General features: G+C 53.4%; 3 protein-coding genes across 5 annotated transcripts; 1 reads left to right on the top strand and 2 right to left on the bottom strand.

Moving 5' to 3' along the window:
- Nucleotides 1–1,524: 1,524 nt before the first annotated feature.
- On the bottom strand, nucleotides 1,525–9,948 carry TBCB (tubulin folding cofactor B; the record flags this gene model as incomplete). Of its 2 annotated transcripts, XM_081215264.1 has the most annotated exons (6): nucleotides 9,731–9,941; nucleotides 9,193–9,336; nucleotides 5,740–5,836; nucleotides 4,806–4,994; nucleotides 1,975–2,047; nucleotides 1,525–1,819 (listed from the first exon to the last, which is right to left on the bottom strand). In XM_081215264.1, exons 1-6 carry the CDS (start codon nucleotides 9,842–9,844, stop codon nucleotides 1,705–1,707), a joined length of 732 nt encoding a protein of 243 aa, XP_081071390.1. In that variant the 5' UTR covers nucleotides 9,845–9,941. The 2 variants fall into 2 exon arrangements, with proteins under 2 accessions (XP_081071390.1, XP_081071391.1); XM_081215265.1 differs by lacking the exon at nucleotides 1,525–1,819 and having other exon boundaries at nucleotides 1,991–2,047; nucleotides 4,855–4,994; nucleotides 9,731–9,948.
- A 270-nt stretch (nucleotides 9,949–10,218) lies between these two features.
- Nucleotides 10,219–12,006, top strand: POLR2I (RNA polymerase II subunit I). Of its 2 annotated transcripts, none has more exons than XM_081215268.1 (6): nucleotides 10,219–10,574; nucleotides 10,652–10,706; nucleotides 10,999–11,072; nucleotides 11,160–11,234; nucleotides 11,343–11,394; nucleotides 11,877–12,006. In XM_081215268.1, the coding sequence occupies exons 1-6, from the start codon at nucleotides 10,516–10,518 to the stop codon at nucleotides 11,886–11,888; spliced, it is 327 nt and encodes a 108-aa protein (XP_081071394.1). In that variant the 5' UTR covers nucleotides 10,219–10,515; the 3' UTR covers nucleotides 11,889–12,006. The 2 variants fall into 2 exon arrangements, with proteins under 2 accessions (XP_081071394.1, XP_081071393.1); XM_081215267.1 differs by lacking the exon at nucleotides 11,877–12,006 and adding an exon at nucleotides 11,626–11,727.
- OVOL3 (ovo like zinc finger 3) lies at nucleotides 11,721–13,760 on the bottom strand. Its single transcript, XM_081215266.1, is given in 5 exon segments — nucleotides 11,721–11,991; nucleotides 12,501–12,632; nucleotides 12,635–12,701; nucleotides 13,490–13,554; nucleotides 13,629–13,760. Coding segments are annotated over 5 exon segments (567 nt in total). The 5' UTR covers nucleotides 13,723–13,760; the 3' UTR covers nucleotides 11,721–11,782.
- Between the last annotated feature and the right edge of the window lie 1,523 nt (nucleotides 13,761–15,283).

Below are 15,283 nucleotides of genomic sequence, written 5' to 3'. Positions count from 1 at the left end.
ACCTGGAAGTCTGTGCTTAGATTTTCCACTGCAGTTTGACAGATCCTCATATACACTGATGCTGTGACCCTTGCTTGGAGCTCGGAGGTATGACTTTGGGTGATCACTGTGTCCAGGAGAGCACGTGATCGTCTTCCTGCCCCTATTCTTTGGCCTCATCACATGGGGGTGCACACTGGGCCTGATCTTAAAGTGAGCCTCAGGTCCTCAACGCTGGGCTAATTCTGCTGAGCTCTGGCTGAACAAAGGTTGGTAGATTCTGGTTGAGAATTTGGGGACACCCCCTCTAATGCTCCTCACTCTGACAACGCCCTCACGTGAAAGGGATCTAAGCCTTGGAGTCCTTTTATAAAGTAACCAGTTTTTTTTTTTTTTTTGGTTTTTTTTTGCCGTACGCGGGCCTCTCACTGTTGTGGCCTCTCCCGTTGCGGAGCACAGGCTCTGGATGCGCAGGCTCAGCGGCCATGGCTCACGAGCCCAGCCGCTCTGCGGCATGTGGGATCTTCCCGGACCGGGGCACAAACCCGCGTCCTCTGCATCGGCAGGCGGACTCTCAACCACTGCGCCACCAGGGAAGCCCTAAAGTAACCAGTGTGTGCAGGTGTATGTCTATCCCAGATGGGTGTCTGATGTGAATCTGAGCGTATCCTGTGTGTGTGACTCCCCTGTATGAGGGGGACAGAATCTTTGTGCACTGACTGTATTTCTGCACATGTGACCTCTAGTGTCTGTGTTTTGGGTGTGTCTCTGGTGTTTGGGTATGAGTCCAGGTGTGTGAGTGTTCTGTGTATCTGAGTGGGTCCATGTACCTTACAGTGGGCATGAGAGGATGTATGCATCAGGCTGTATGCGCATGTGAGCAGCTTCCCCAAGGACCCCTTCAGCTCTCAAGCATTTCAACCTTATCCTGCTTTTACTGCGGTTGCTCCCACCAGTGCCAACTTCTTCTCCAGAAGCTATAATAAAGTAATTTTAACAATTAAGCAGAATCTCCCGAATAGTCATTCCGTCAGGAATCCCTTCAAGGAGCTAATGAGGAGTTACTGCACATGCAGACATACACATGGTGGAACAGGCTCCCTAGAGTGCCAGGGCTGCATGCACACGTCACATACCTGAGGGCACAGACCTCTTTGCCCAGCTCTACAATGCTGTGAGGGGCCTCATGCTACTTCGAAAGACTTGAGATTTCTTTCTTCTTTTAAATATTAAGTGAACAGGTCCCCCACCCACAGGGACAGTGGTAGAACTACTTGTTGACCCCAATATCCCTTTTCCCCAGCTTCTGTAGCACAGGAACTTCTGATATTTGGCTAGGAAATGACCACCCAGTATAAAAACTACATTTCCCAGCCACCTTTGCAACTACAAGTGGCCATGAAACGGAATTCTGGCCAATGAAATAGGAACAAGTTTTGAGTTGTATATACATATTCCTTAAAAACAAGGGGTATCCCCTCTCCCTCCCCTCACCTACCCAGCTGTCCCCAGCACCCCCCCATAATCACTGAGTCTTCCAAACACTTCCCAGGTTTCCGGCAAATTTAATACATGTGTCTCAAAAGTCAATGGCGAGGGTCAAGAGAATAAAATAAAAATGGGGTCATGGGGAGAGGGTCATGGGGAGAGGTCCATGGACACACACAGGGAAGGGCAATAGGTAGGTGAGTTAAGCTGGAGCAGGGGGGTGCCCTTCCTTGGGCATCACATCTCGTCCAAACCGTAGTCCTCCTCGGGGAAGTCCCCCACTGTCACAACGGATGGCTTGACGAAGGCGCCGTACTTGGCCTGGCATTCAAAGTAGCGTTTCCCATTCACACTGCAGGGCATGATGGGGAAGGCAGTGTCAGAGGGCTCCTACTCCAGATGCCACCATGGCTGGGCTCCCCCAGTAGTACATGCATGCACTTACCCATAAATGCACATATACACGCACACAGGCACACACACAGACACTACAGTGGGGATCTCTACCTGCCATCGTTTTTCCCTAGCGGCTCATCATAGCGGACACCGATCCAGTAGCCAGGCTTGAAATCTGTAAGTCCTGCCCAGGGGAGAAATCCCAATGAAACCTCCTTAAGCAGCTCACCCCAGATTCGCACCTGCCCACTGAGTATAAAGCCTATCCTGGCAAAAACCACTCCTTGCTACCACCCAGGACAACCACCATCTCCTGCTCACATCAATATGGTAGCCCCCTTCACTGGTCTCCCTGTTCCTACCCTGACCCCCATTCACTCAACACCCCCAGCCAAAGGGGGCTCTATAAAAATCGAAGGGAAACAGCACCACTGCCTTGTCCCAAATTCGTCAAAAGCTGCCCATCCCGCTCAGCATAAAACCCACACTGCTTATGGCCAAATGATTTCTGACAAGGGTGCCAAGACAGTTCAATGAGGAGAGACCAGTCTTTCCAACAAATTGTATTGGGTCAACTAGATATCCACATGCAAGAGAATGAAGTTGGACTCCTACCTCACACCATAACCAAAAATTAATTCAAAATGGGTCAAAGACCTAAATGTAATATGTAACACTACAAAACCCTTAGAAGAAAACACTTTGTGACCTTCTATTAGGCATTGACCTCTTACATAATGCCACATGCATAAGCAAAAAAAGAAAAATAAACTGGACTTCATAAAAATCAAAAATGTTTGTGCTTCAAAGGACACTATCAAGACTGTAAAAAGACAACCAACCCACAGAATGGGAAAAAATATTTGCAGATCATATATTTGATAAGGGAATTGTATCTAGAGTATATAAAGGACTCTTACAACTTGTTATGGGCTGTACTGTGCCCCCCACAAGTTCACATGTTGAAGCCCTAACCCCCAGTAGCTGAGAATGTGACTGTATGTGGAGACAGGGCCTTTAAAGAGATAATTAAGGTAAAATAAGGCCGTTAGGGTGGGATCTAATCCAGGCTGACTGACATCCTCATAAGAGGTTATCTGGACAAAGACTCCAGGGATGTGCTACCCCACAGAGGAAAGACCATGTGAGGACACACAGAGGGTGGCCATCTGCAAGCCAAGGAGAGAGGCCTAAGAAGAAATCAAACCTGCCAAAGCCTTAATCTTAGACTTCCCGCTTCCAGAACTGTGAGAAACAACTTTCTGTTTTTTAAGCCACCTGGTGTGTGGTACTTTGATATGGCAGCCCTAACACACCACTCAACAACAAAAAGACAAACCACCCAATTAAAAAATGGGCAAAAGATCTGAATAAGCCATCTTTCTAAAGAAGATAGACAAATGCCTGTTAAGCACCGAAAAAGAGGCTCAATATCATTAGCCATCACAGAAATGCAAATCAAAACCATAATGCTCCACCACTTCACATCCATTAGAATGACTGTAATCAAAAAGATAGATAAGGGCTTCCCTGGTGGCGCAGTGGTTGAGAGTCCGCCTGCCGATGCAGGGGACACGGGTTCGTGCCCCGGTCTGGGAAGATCCCACATGCCGCGGAGTGGCTGGGCCCGTGAGCCATGGCTGTTGAGCCTGTGCGTCCGGAGCCTGTGCTCCGCAACGGGAGAGGCCACAACAGTGAGAGGCCCATGTAACGCAAGGAAAAAAAAAAAAAAAAAAAAGATAGATAATAGTAAGTGCTGATGAGGACGTGGATTAACTGGAGCCCTCATTCATCACTGGTGGGAATGTAAAATGGTGCAGCCATTGTGGAAACAGTGTGGCAGTTCCTCAAAAAGTTAAAGAGTTACTCTGTGACCCAGCAATTCCGCTCCTAGGTACAAAGAAATGAAAACACATGTCTGCACAAAAACTTAAACAAGGATACTCACAGCAACGTTATTTGTAATAGCCAAAAAGTGGGAAGGACCCAAATGTTCTTCAACTGATGAATGAATAAATAAAATGTGGTGTTGCATACAATGCAATATTATTTGGTAATAAAAAGAAATGAAGTACTGCCACATACTACAACATGGATGATCCTTGAAATTATGGTTCTAGTGAAAGAAGCCAGTCTCAAAAGACCAAGTATTATATGATTCCATTTATATGAAACTTCCAGAATAGGCAAGTCTACAGAGACATAACATAGATTAGTAGCCAGCTATGTGGACTGGGGATGCTGGGGTTTCAGAAATGGGGAGTAGCTGCTAATGGTTATAGGGTTTCCTTTTAGGGTGATGAAAATGTAAAACTGACTGTGGTGATGGTTGCACGATTCCCGTGAACTAAAAGCTAATGAATGATACTCTTTAAATGGGAGATTTTTTTTTTTTGGCCATGTGGCGCAGCTAGCAGGATCTTAGTTCCCCAACCAGGGATTGAATGTGGGCCCTTGGCAGTGATAGTGTGGAGTCCTAACCACTGGACTGCCAGGCAGTTCCCTAAATGGGTGAATTTTATGGTATATAAGTTATATCTCAATAAAACTGTTATTAAAAAACCCCCAAAAACCCCACACTGCTCTCTCCTGTCTCCGAGGCCCAGCACAGTCCAGCCTTGCCTATGGCCTGGGCGTGCCCTGATCACTTCGGTCTGTGCTTCCTCCATCACAGGCCTAATAATTCTGCCTGTTTCCCCTTCTCAGCTCTGACCACTGTGCCCCAGGCTTTCACTTCATAATTGATCCCTCTGGCCTCCACTTCCTCCATCACAACTCAGGTCATATGGCCTCTGCTTCCCACTTGCCTGCGGTGAACATACCAGGCTGTCACAGTTAGCCCCTGGGTCCGTCTCCCTTCCTGGACTGAGATCCCCTTGAGGGCTGGGTCCCCAGCACTGCCCACCTCAAGGCAGGACACGAGGCCTCGGTGAGCCACGTACCTACATACATGACGGTGCCCCGGCGAGGGGGCTGCCCAGGTGCCTGCACCTCACAGCGGCTGCCCACGGGGATGGCACCGGCCTGGGCCTCCTCGGTAGGGCGCTGGGAGCTCTCGGCCTCCTGCTGTGCCCGCTCTTCTTCACTGTATCGACCTAGTTTGTTGCGCTTCAGGAAGGAGCGGACTGAGTCTGTGGGTGGGGTAGCGGGTGAGGGTCAGACATGGGAGACCACCTGGGAGACCTCTGGCCTAATGAGATAATCTGCCACCCTCACAGGGCCAACAGTCCGAGGGAAACGCTTCCGTGCTGGGTGTTGAGGGGCTGTCACCCAAGCCCCCCAAGTCTCCCACCACAGCCCTGGCCTCTCCCCAGGACCCCTGGGCCTCCCCACAATCCCGAAACTAAAGGGAAGGTGCCTGCCTGCAGTCTTTCGCGGTACCCCATCCTCCCGTCCCTTCAGTATCACGCTTGCCTCCACCCAGGCCCAGAAACCTTCATCTTCCCCACCACACATTCTCACCTGTCCCCACATGCCTGCACCCCACTGTCCTGTCGGTTCCACGTATTCTACCATGTTCTGCCCCTTACACCGTGCTCCCAGTGTGACCTTGACTGCCCCTCAATCTGACCCCACATACACACCCCAGACCTTCCTCTCAGGCCCCCTCTACTTTCTCATGGCCCTGTCTGCCTGCCCACACTTGGCCACACCCCCCAGCCTCCATTCACACCTCATGCCCGTCCACCCCTGACTGTTCTCCCATGAGCCGTCTGTCCCCACGCCAAACTCACCCCGCCCCCTCCACTCCCCCACGCTTGCCTGCCCCACTGCCCACACCACCGACTCGCCCTCAGTGTCCCCGTCTATCCTGTCTGCTCCCCACCCTCTCCCCTAGCCCCCAAGGGCCCCCACCCCTCCTTGTGCACCCCGTACTTTGCCTCTGGTCATAGGCTTCTTGTGAGATCTCGTATTTCTCCACCTTGGACATGTCCTCATACTCCCCAAGACGGGCACCGCTGTGGTCAATGACCTGTAGTGAGGGGAGGGAGGTCAGTGGGGATCAGGGTCTGGGCAGAGAGGCCTGAGATGCTGCGGTGGGGCGAGTGTGGCTGCACGTTGGAGCATTCTGTAGATTTAAGTCTCTCCTGTCTCGGAAAAACCACATTTCTCTACCCTCACCTTTACCCCAGCCTTCTTGCCTGCCCTGAGCCCAGCCGAAGGGGTGAGAGCAGGTGTCTACAACGGCCATCTCCCTCTCTACCACCCATCCAAGGCCCTGGAGGCTGCATCTGCTTCCAGATGACCCCTACATACTGGCATCCACATCACCGATGGCCCCAGGACACTGGAACCGAAGGGCAGAGCTCGGGCCTTGCTCATGAACCCTCCGGGCAGTGAGTGTGTCTCTCCTCTCTGGATCTCTGGGACCCTCCTAGGCTGACCCCAACTTCCAGATCCTGGTGCATTTCTTCTGTACCACCCCCAACATTTATTTACTCATTGCCTGCTGAGCTCCTCCAAGGCACCCAGCTGGGCTCCGTGCTGGGTATTAGGGACACGATACAAAAATAGATCAATCCCTGCCCTCAAGGAGTGCTCATTCTGCTGGGAGGCCAACCAGAAACAAATGCACAGAGATGGGTATTAAACACCAGATGACGACAAGGTTCTATGCAGACAAATACAACAAAGAGGCTTCTGGAAGGAGGGGATGTCTGAGACAGGCCTGAAGGAACAAGTACAAAGTCCCAGATGTAGAAATGTCTTTAGCCCTTTTGAGGAACAGCAGGGCCACCCCGGCGGCAGTGGAGTGAGCCAGGGGGAGAGTGGGAGACACAACAGATCACTGGAGACTTTGGCTTTTACCTAGAATGAGATACAGCCAGGGAAGGGCTCAGCCAGGAGGGCTCTGATCTGACACAGGTGTTTACAAGCTCCCTCAGCTGAGTGTGGGAAGCAGACAGAGGGGCACAGGGATGCGAGCAGGGAGACGGCTTGTGTGATGGTCCAGGAGGGAGAGGATGGAGGCTGGGCTAGGGTGGGGGCAGTGAGGGAGGAGAATCTGGATTCTGGATAGATTTTTGTGGGTGGAGCCCATGGATCTGCGGACAGATTAGATGTGGGTGTGAGGGAAAGACAGGGGTGAGGAACACCCTAAAGTGTTTGGCCTGAGCCACTGGGCAAAATAGAAATGGCCCTTATCTCTGGCTAACAATCACTAAGAATTTCCACTTTCTATATCAGGGTTTTTTTCTAAGTTTGAGGTTGCTGTCATTCATTGCTGCAAGAAATATGGGTGAGGGCTTCCCTGGTGGTGCAGTGGTTAAGAATCCGTCTGCCAATGCAGGGGACACGGGTTTGAGCCCTGGTCTGGGAAGATCCCACGTGCCGCAGAGCAACTAAGCCTGTGCGCCACAACTACTGAGCCTGCGCTCTAGAACGCGCGAGCCACAACTACTGAAGCCCGCGCGCCTAGAGCCTGTGCTCCGCAACAAGAGAAACCACCACAATAAGACTGCTCACTGCAACGAAGAGTAGCCCCCGCTCGCCATAACTAGAGAAAGCCGCGTGCAGCAACGAAGGCCCAACGCAGCCAAAAATAAATTTAAAAAAAAGAAAAAGAAAAAAGAAATATGGGTGATATTTATAAACAGAAAAAGAATTTTAGAAAAAATACAAATTCTCCAGAGGCTCCACCTCTGGGAAACTTTCCTTGTATGGCCTCAGAAGTCAGCAGACTGTCTATACCTGAATCCATGTGTGAAACCTCCTGTTTGAGGACGCCACTGCCCTGCCTGACCCACCAGCATCCCAAGGCTGAGACTGCCCAGGTCAGTCCAAAATCAGTCCTATGGGCTCAGCACAGTCCCGACCTGCTCCCACAATGGTCCAGGACCCATCACCTCAACTGGACTATGGAAGCAGCCTCCTCCTTGGTCTCCCTACTCCTCTGTCCTCCACAGTCTGTTCCCCACACGCAGTCAGAGGGAGCCGGTGAACACCTGAGTCAGACCAGGACCCTCCTGGCTCAGAGTCCTCCCCTGGCTTCCACTTCCCACCAAAACAGGACAGGTCACTCTTCAGTCCCTGTACCCCACTCCGCTCCCTCCCACCTCAGAGTGTTTGCACATGCTGTGCCCTCCTCCTGGAGCACACTTTCCCCTTCTTCAGTTAACTTCAGGTCTCTGTTCAGGCAGCACCTCCTCCAGGAAGTCCTCCTGGATCTCATTGATGGGTCAGGCTCCCCAGTATAGGATCTCCCAGCTCTGTGATCTCCTCCTGCATGGCCCTCATCTCACTGACCCTTTACATTTGTTCCTGTGAATATTTAGCTAACGCCTACCGCACTCACTGGACAGAGCTAAAATACAGACCTTCTCAGACTTGATTCACAGCTATATCCCTGGCATAATGTGGATGCTCAGTGAACAGTTATGAATAATTGAAAGAGACAAAAAAGACCCAGTTCTCTGGGTACACTAACTTCTGGAGCCATGCAGACTGAGGTAAAAATTCTAGCTATGTTTCTCCTCAGGAAAGTAAATTCCATACTGAAACTAAGTTTTCTCTTCCACAAAATAGGGTTAATTACGCCATTTTCCAAGTATTATTTTATGCATTCAACTCATCATTCAACAATGTTTCACCGAGCATCCTCTCTGTGCCAGGCACTGTTCCAGGTATTGGAGAAAAATCTATAGTATGCCACAGGTGATTATGAGAAGGACAAAAATCAAAGAAAGTGGGAAAGGGAGGAGGTTTAAATTTTATACTGAGGGCAATGAGGCCCTCACACCCGGAAGGTGACATTTAAGTAAAGACTGGAAGGACGGAGTAAGCCATGTGGGCAAAGAAAAAAGAAACATCCAGGCACAGAGAATAGCACATGCAACGTTCACCTGGGATGCTAGGATGTCTGCAGGATTTTGGGGGGGCGGGGAAGACTGAGGACAGAGAGGATGATGTGAGCTGATGCATGCAGAGGTCCTCTGTGTTCTGGCTTCTCCCAATATGTGAGCCTCTTTGCTCACCCTGACCCACCTCACACTCTGTTCCCTCTGCCTGGAATGCCCCTCCCGCCTCTTCTCTTAGGTCATCCTTCAGATCTCAACTCAGGCATCCCTAACTTCAGGAAGTCCCTTCTGATACCCCGAGGTGGGGTCAGGCACCTCTTCTGGATGCCTCCAGTCCCCTAGGCTTTTCTCAACCCAGTCCAGACCAATCTGGCTGCCAGTGTCTGGTGATGGGTCTGTCTCTCTCCCTGCTGGACTGGGAGCTCCATGCGGTTAGGGCCTATTTTGGTAATCACACAGCGCAAAGCACAGCAAGCATCTATTGAATAAATAAATGAATTGAGGGGAGGGATCCCAGGTAGGGAGGCCTCACATGGATGCGACAGCCGTCATCTACGGGGTAAGAGCCCAGCAGTGCATCCTCCTGATCCAGCTTGCTGTAGAATTTGTCGTCAGGTCCATACAGCTCCAATTCCATGCAAGAAGCAGGGCTGCCCACAACCAGCTGTAGTTTACACTGTGGGGATACAAGATGGGGAGGAGGATACGAGGTGGAAGGCTGTCAGTGGCCCCACTCTCTGCCCTGGGGCTCCGCCCTTTGTATCAATAACCATCATCCATTCCTCGCTCCTCCAAGAGACCTACCATTTAGGACCCACCTGGTTATCCCTGGCCCCACCTCCTCTGGTCTTGCCCCCACTCCCTGCAACCTTTTTTTCTCTGGCCCCGCACCCATTCTCTGGAACCTCAGGTTCCCTCTGGCCCCGCCCCGCTGAGGTCCAGTCCAGAACCTCTGCAACCTCGGCTTATCTCTGGCCCCTTCCCTGCGCTGGGGAAGACCCTCCATTTCTTCTTGGCCCCGCCCCTCAACATTAGCCCCGCCCCTCCGGACCCCGCCCCCACGGCCACACCTTGAACTCAGCTATGGTGAGGCTGCGACTGTACCGCTTCTGGGAGCGAAAGCTGTTGAGTGAGCTGCTGATGAAAACGTTCACTGTAGGCGCCGACAACCCCGTCACCTCCATCTCGCCGCGCCCTGCGGGGGCCCGCAACCCAGTCAGCCGCCTCACACCGGCTCCGCAACCGCTGCCGCAGCCGCTTCTGGGATATCAGCCGCTCCCCCTGCTCCCGGGCCTGGCCAATCCACGCCCTCCAGCCAGGAGGGTCCGCCAATCGCCGCGTCTCTTCGCCGCCTCCAGGAAGAAGTCCTGGGTAGGCCCAGCCAATCCTGAGACGCCTTCCACGGTGCACAGTTCTTCCAATAGCGTCACGGGAAACGGCCTGGCGGGCGAAGGCTGAAGCCGAGAGGAAGGACTGGCAAGAGCTACCCGTGTCCGCGAAGGGTAAACTCGCGCATGTGCACTGGCCTTCAACCTGCAAAGAGCCAAGGCCTCTCCATTTACACTCAGCACTTTGCGGGTTACGTGACGCATCATTTTTCCCGGTTCTCGTACCACACTATTCTGTAAACTGGGGAAGAAAGGCCCAGAAGTTGGAAGCCATATTCTAGGATATCAAAAGATTGAAGCAAGTAATTAATCAAACCTCAGCTCAGATCAGCGAGCACAAACCCGCTGGGAGCCACTACATGTGCGCAGCTCCTCCCCTCTTTTGGCGAAGCTAAGAGATCTGACCCTTCCCGCGACCTGTCGCGCGGCTGAGCAAGCGCTGAAGGCTAGGAGGGCAGTGAGTCGCCATGGAACCCGATGGGACCTACGAGCCGGGCTTCGTGGGTATTCGATTCTGCCAGGAATGGTGAGACCCGGCCAGCACTGTGGAAGGGGAGCAAGTAGTGGCCCCAGTACTGACCTCTGACTTCCCCCTCCCCACAGTAACAACATGCTTTACCCCAAGGAGGACAAGGAGAACCGCATTCTGCTGTACGCGGTGAGCGCGAGCCAGCCGGGCGCCCCGGTGTTCCGTGACCGGCCCACAGGTTCCCAACGTGGCCCGGCCCTACTCCCAGTGCCGCCCCGTCCTGGTCTACCCTCCCAACTGTCCCCCTAGTGAACCCGACTTTCTCGTCTTGCCCATCCGCGAGGTGATTCTCGATTACACCGAATGATCCCAACCTCAAGACTCCATCCCCTAGTCATCCCCTCGGGGGAAGACCATGCCCTCCCAGTCCCATCGGGGATCTCTCTGTGACCCCCTTCCCGCCACTCTCGCCCTCTCGCAGTGCCGGAATTGTGATTACCAGCAGGAAGCCGACAACAGCTGCATCTACGTCAACAAAATCACGCACGAAGTGGAGTGAGTGGCAGGGCCCGAGCTCGGGGACGGGGTTGTTGGCTTGGGAGGCCCGGTCTAAGCATACTTATTCACCCTCTATTCCCTCAGCGAACTGACCCAGATCATCGCTGACGTGTCCCAGGACCCCACGTTGCCGCGGACCGAAGACCACCCTTGCCAAAAGTGAGCGCGCAGCTGGTATTGGGGAGGGAAGGTGGCTCATTCTCACCAGACGGAGAAGGGAGGAGGGGAAGGGTATGGCAGGCTCTGAGTGGCTGACTGTCCCCTCAGGTGCGGCCACAAGGAGGCAGTGTTCTTCCAGTCACACAGTGCCCGGGCCGAGGTGAGTGGTGAGAGCAAGGCTTTCCGAGTGACCTGAGCCTGGTACTTCCCGGGGGTGGGGATACCAATATTGGGGAGATCCTGCCCTTCCAGGCATCCCGAGCTGGACCTTTAGTAGTGGGGAAAGCCCCCTAATCTGTTCTTTTGGGGTGAGGCTTCTCTGGATGGAGGTTCGTGTTGTATCCTGCCCTGTGGATCCAGATCCTTCCTAACTGTGCATCCTTTCTGCCAGGATGCCATGCGCTTGTATTACGTGTGCACGGCCCCACACTGCGGCCACCGCTGGACCGAGTGAACCACTCTCCCCCTTGTGTAATAAATGCTATGTTCTATGCGTGCCTTTCCTCTGTTTATTTCCCTCTCATGGGTTGGACACAGGGTTACCAGTCTCAAGCAGCGCGGTGCAGGGTGTGGTGCTGCGCGTAGGCGTCAGGCCTCGAGCTGGTGAAGCCGCAGTCCTCACACACATGTAACTTCTCACAGCGCTCACGATAAGTGTAGCTGGCCGGCTGTCCGTATACCTTGGCAAGATGCACTTCAAGTGAGCAGCGCTGCGTGAATGCTTTCCCACAAGCTCTGCAGCGGAATGGCTGGATCCCTGCGCAGGTGGGCCAGAGGGAGAGAGGACAGACAGGGCAGTGGCCCCCAGACCAGCACCCTCCGACCTCGCCCTCCGTGAGCATTCCCCCTTTTCTACTCCAAGTTCGCCAGACCTCGGCCTCCTTCCCACCATCTGCTCCCTCCTCCCCGTGCAAACGTGGGAGCTGTGTGTCCCCACCCTCCTCACCAGGATGTTCCTTCCCCTGGAGGAGAAGGAGGGAGGCTTTCCCTTGCACCCTTCAATATGGGACCTGAATCCTGTAACCAGTACCTGTTTTCTCTGTATCCCTCAGCAGGCCCCCACCCTGGCACCACCCTGACACCCACTGCCTGGGAGCTGAGGTGTATGGTATTCCCAGCCTCCTGATGGCTGAGTCTCTGCCCCACTAACACACGCCCCACTTGTTCACAGAACTCAAGTGCACGGAAACTCCACATCCCATGCACCTCCCTCCATTTCATTCCATCCCCTCCCAGCAGCGCCTCCCAGTCCCTGCCGCCACTCACCCGTGTGAGTCCTCATGTGCCGCTTGAGGTCAAAGGCGTCGTGAAAGCCCTTGCCACAGCAGTGGCACACGTGGCGGCGGGCAGGGCTGTGGCACTTGAGGTGCCGGGTCAGCATGCGCTGCAACGGGAAGCCTTGGGGCAGAGGGGGCAGCCAAGCGTCCCAGGGCCACTAGCAGTGGCAGTCAGAGTGCCCTGGGAGGGCTGTGGGAGGGACATGGGAGTTAGGACCCCACCCCACCCCTCCACTGGACCAAATGGAGCGCCTAGAACTGGGAACCAAGGAGGTCTGGGAAGGCCAGAGACTGCAGTTTGTGCGTGCTCATGCCACCCTCTCCCCAAGGCCTTCCCTGACCACCCTGCCCCCATCGCCCTTACTTTGTTTTCTGTTTCTCCATAGTACATACCATCTTCCAACATAATACTTTTTTTCCTAATTTTATTATCTATACCTGTAGCTCCCACCAGATTATAAGCTTCAGGAAGGAATGAGTTTTTGTCTTACTCCTAAACACCCATTGCCTAGAACAGTCCTGGCTCCCAATAAAAACTGAAATAATCTCCAGCACACTTACATCCTGCCTAGGGCTTTCCTTCTTCCAGTGCACGCACAGCTGAGTATCCCTTCTGAGAGACCCCAAAGCTCCTCCCCCATCCCCCATCCCGCTCCTGTCACCTTGTCTGATTCTCTGACATAATGCAAACCATCAGCCACTTATTGGCTTGAATCCTGTTCTTCTGCCCTGCTGGGCAGAGAATCCCTGGGGGCAGGGGCTGTGGCTGCCCACCCTGGGGAAAGGGTGCTTGGGATGAGGGCTAACAGTGAGCCCCCTGCTAAGAAAGAAAAGGCATTCCCAGCAGAGAGGACAATGGGTGGAAAGGTCCGGAGGCTGGAGTGGCATGAGGGGGTAAGGGGCAGGCAGGTTCTCTTGAGGCTGAGAGCGGGCAGGGGTGAAACTGAGCAGGGTCTTGTGGGCCAGCTGCAGACTCACCGCTGCCCGAGAGTCCCGGAGGCCAGAAGACTGGTGTGCCGGTGGCCCCCCCAGGCTGCTGCAGTCTGAGGAGAGAAGCCAGATGGTGATGCTTTGTGTCTCCCCTGCCCCTCACCTCTAGGCCCAGTGAGGGGCCCACCTGGGACATAGGCGTGTCCCCGGAGCTGGTCAGGCAGGTGGCCCCAGTTGGGTGGCTGTGGATGCCGACTCCTGACCAGGAAGGCACGGGGCATCACCACTGGGAACAGCTCCCCACACACACAGGGCTGCTTCCTCCACCTGCTGTCAGACCTCAGGCCCAGGAGGACTATTCCAGGTGGGAAGGGAGGGAGAAGGGAAGGTGGGAAGGGAGAATGAGAGGTCTCATTCTCTCCACGCAAATTTTGTGACAGGCCCAGGGGGTAGACTTAGCTGGCTCCAGTTACCTCTGCCTTGGGCCCTGCCATTCCTCCCCCTTCTCTGCCAGGTTCCTGAGGGTACTCTCCAGCCTCCAGGGGAAGACAAGCACTAGGGCCCCCAGGGACGTCAAGCAAGGGCAAGACTGGAACCTAAGCAGCCCTTGGGGGTGGAGAGAGGAAACAGAGACCGCAGTGGGGCTGAGTGTTTTTCCATATTACCAGCAGGGCCAAGGACCTGAGGGTCTGTTTGCCAAGCAAATCAGTCACTACCGGACATCCAACAGCCTGCTTCGTTATTCAAATCACAGCAGCCGTCTGAGGAAGCAGGGGAGGGCGTGACTGTGATTGCTTGCTCCAGAGGGTGGAGAGACAGCAGTGTCCAATTGGTAAGGTCAAAGTGAGGATCCAGCCTGTGCATCTTCAAGCAGGAGACTCTACCTCTCTGATCTGCAGATGCCCAGCGCTGACGTTCAGCCGGAAGCACTATTCAAGTGTACGGGGTATCACAATACTGGTTTGCTACTAGTCCAGCTCCTAGTAACTCCCTCACTCTCCTACGGTCCAGGAACTATAAGGGGTCACCTGACACAGCCAGGGGCTCCCAGGACCCTTACCCCAGCACTCTGGCCAGGCTCCGTTCTAGATTGGTCATTGGCTTCTTAGCCAGGGGTTAAGGATTTTGAATATTCCCCATGCAGCTACTTTCACTTATTCACCCAACGATTTTCTGAGCTCCAACTATAGGCCAGGCCTAGCTCAGCACTGAAAATGAAGACAAAGGTCCATGGGGGAGACACACCAGTGATAGTCCAGAATGACCAAGGCTATGATGGGGGAAGCACAGACAGAGTGACCCAAGCTTCAATGGGGAAAAGCCAGGGGGCTCAGGGGACCCAGAAGAGGCTCCTGATCCAGTCTAAGGATTCAGGGATGACTTCCTAGGTGAGCCTTGAAGGAAGAAGAGGTTTCTGGTAAACAGGGAGGGTTTTCCAGGCAGAGGAACAGTCTATAAAAGGCTTGATGGTGAAAGAAGCAATATTTATTCATTTCTTCACATTCCCTGAGAGTCAGTCCAGCTAATTCATCTGTGGAAGCAACAGAGAAAGTGCTGGAAGCCTGCTGGCCCAGAGCTTTGCCACTTTATCTCTGCAGGACCTGGGGCAAGTCACATCTTGTCTTGCTGAGCCTGTTTCTTCATCTGGAAATGGGACTAATGAGTCTTCCTACCAATGGTTTGTGTTGAAAATCCATGTAGATCACCCAGGGAGAGGATCTGGCATGCAGCAGACATATAAATGCGAGTTGCTCAAAAGTCTTGAAGGGTGGGGTGGCTAGGCAAGCATCTGAGTTTCAATCAGCCCATGTAAAATGGGATTTTTTTTTTTTTCTTTTGGCT

The sequence above is a fragment of the Mesoplodon bidens genome (assembly GCF_964165515.1).
Source record: "Mesoplodon bidens genome assembly, chromosome: 18".
Taxonomy (NCBI): Eukaryota; Metazoa; Chordata; class Mammalia; order Artiodactyla; family Ziphiidae; genus Mesoplodon; species Mesoplodon bidens.
This window is presented reverse-complemented; position numbering and strand designations above follow the sequence as displayed.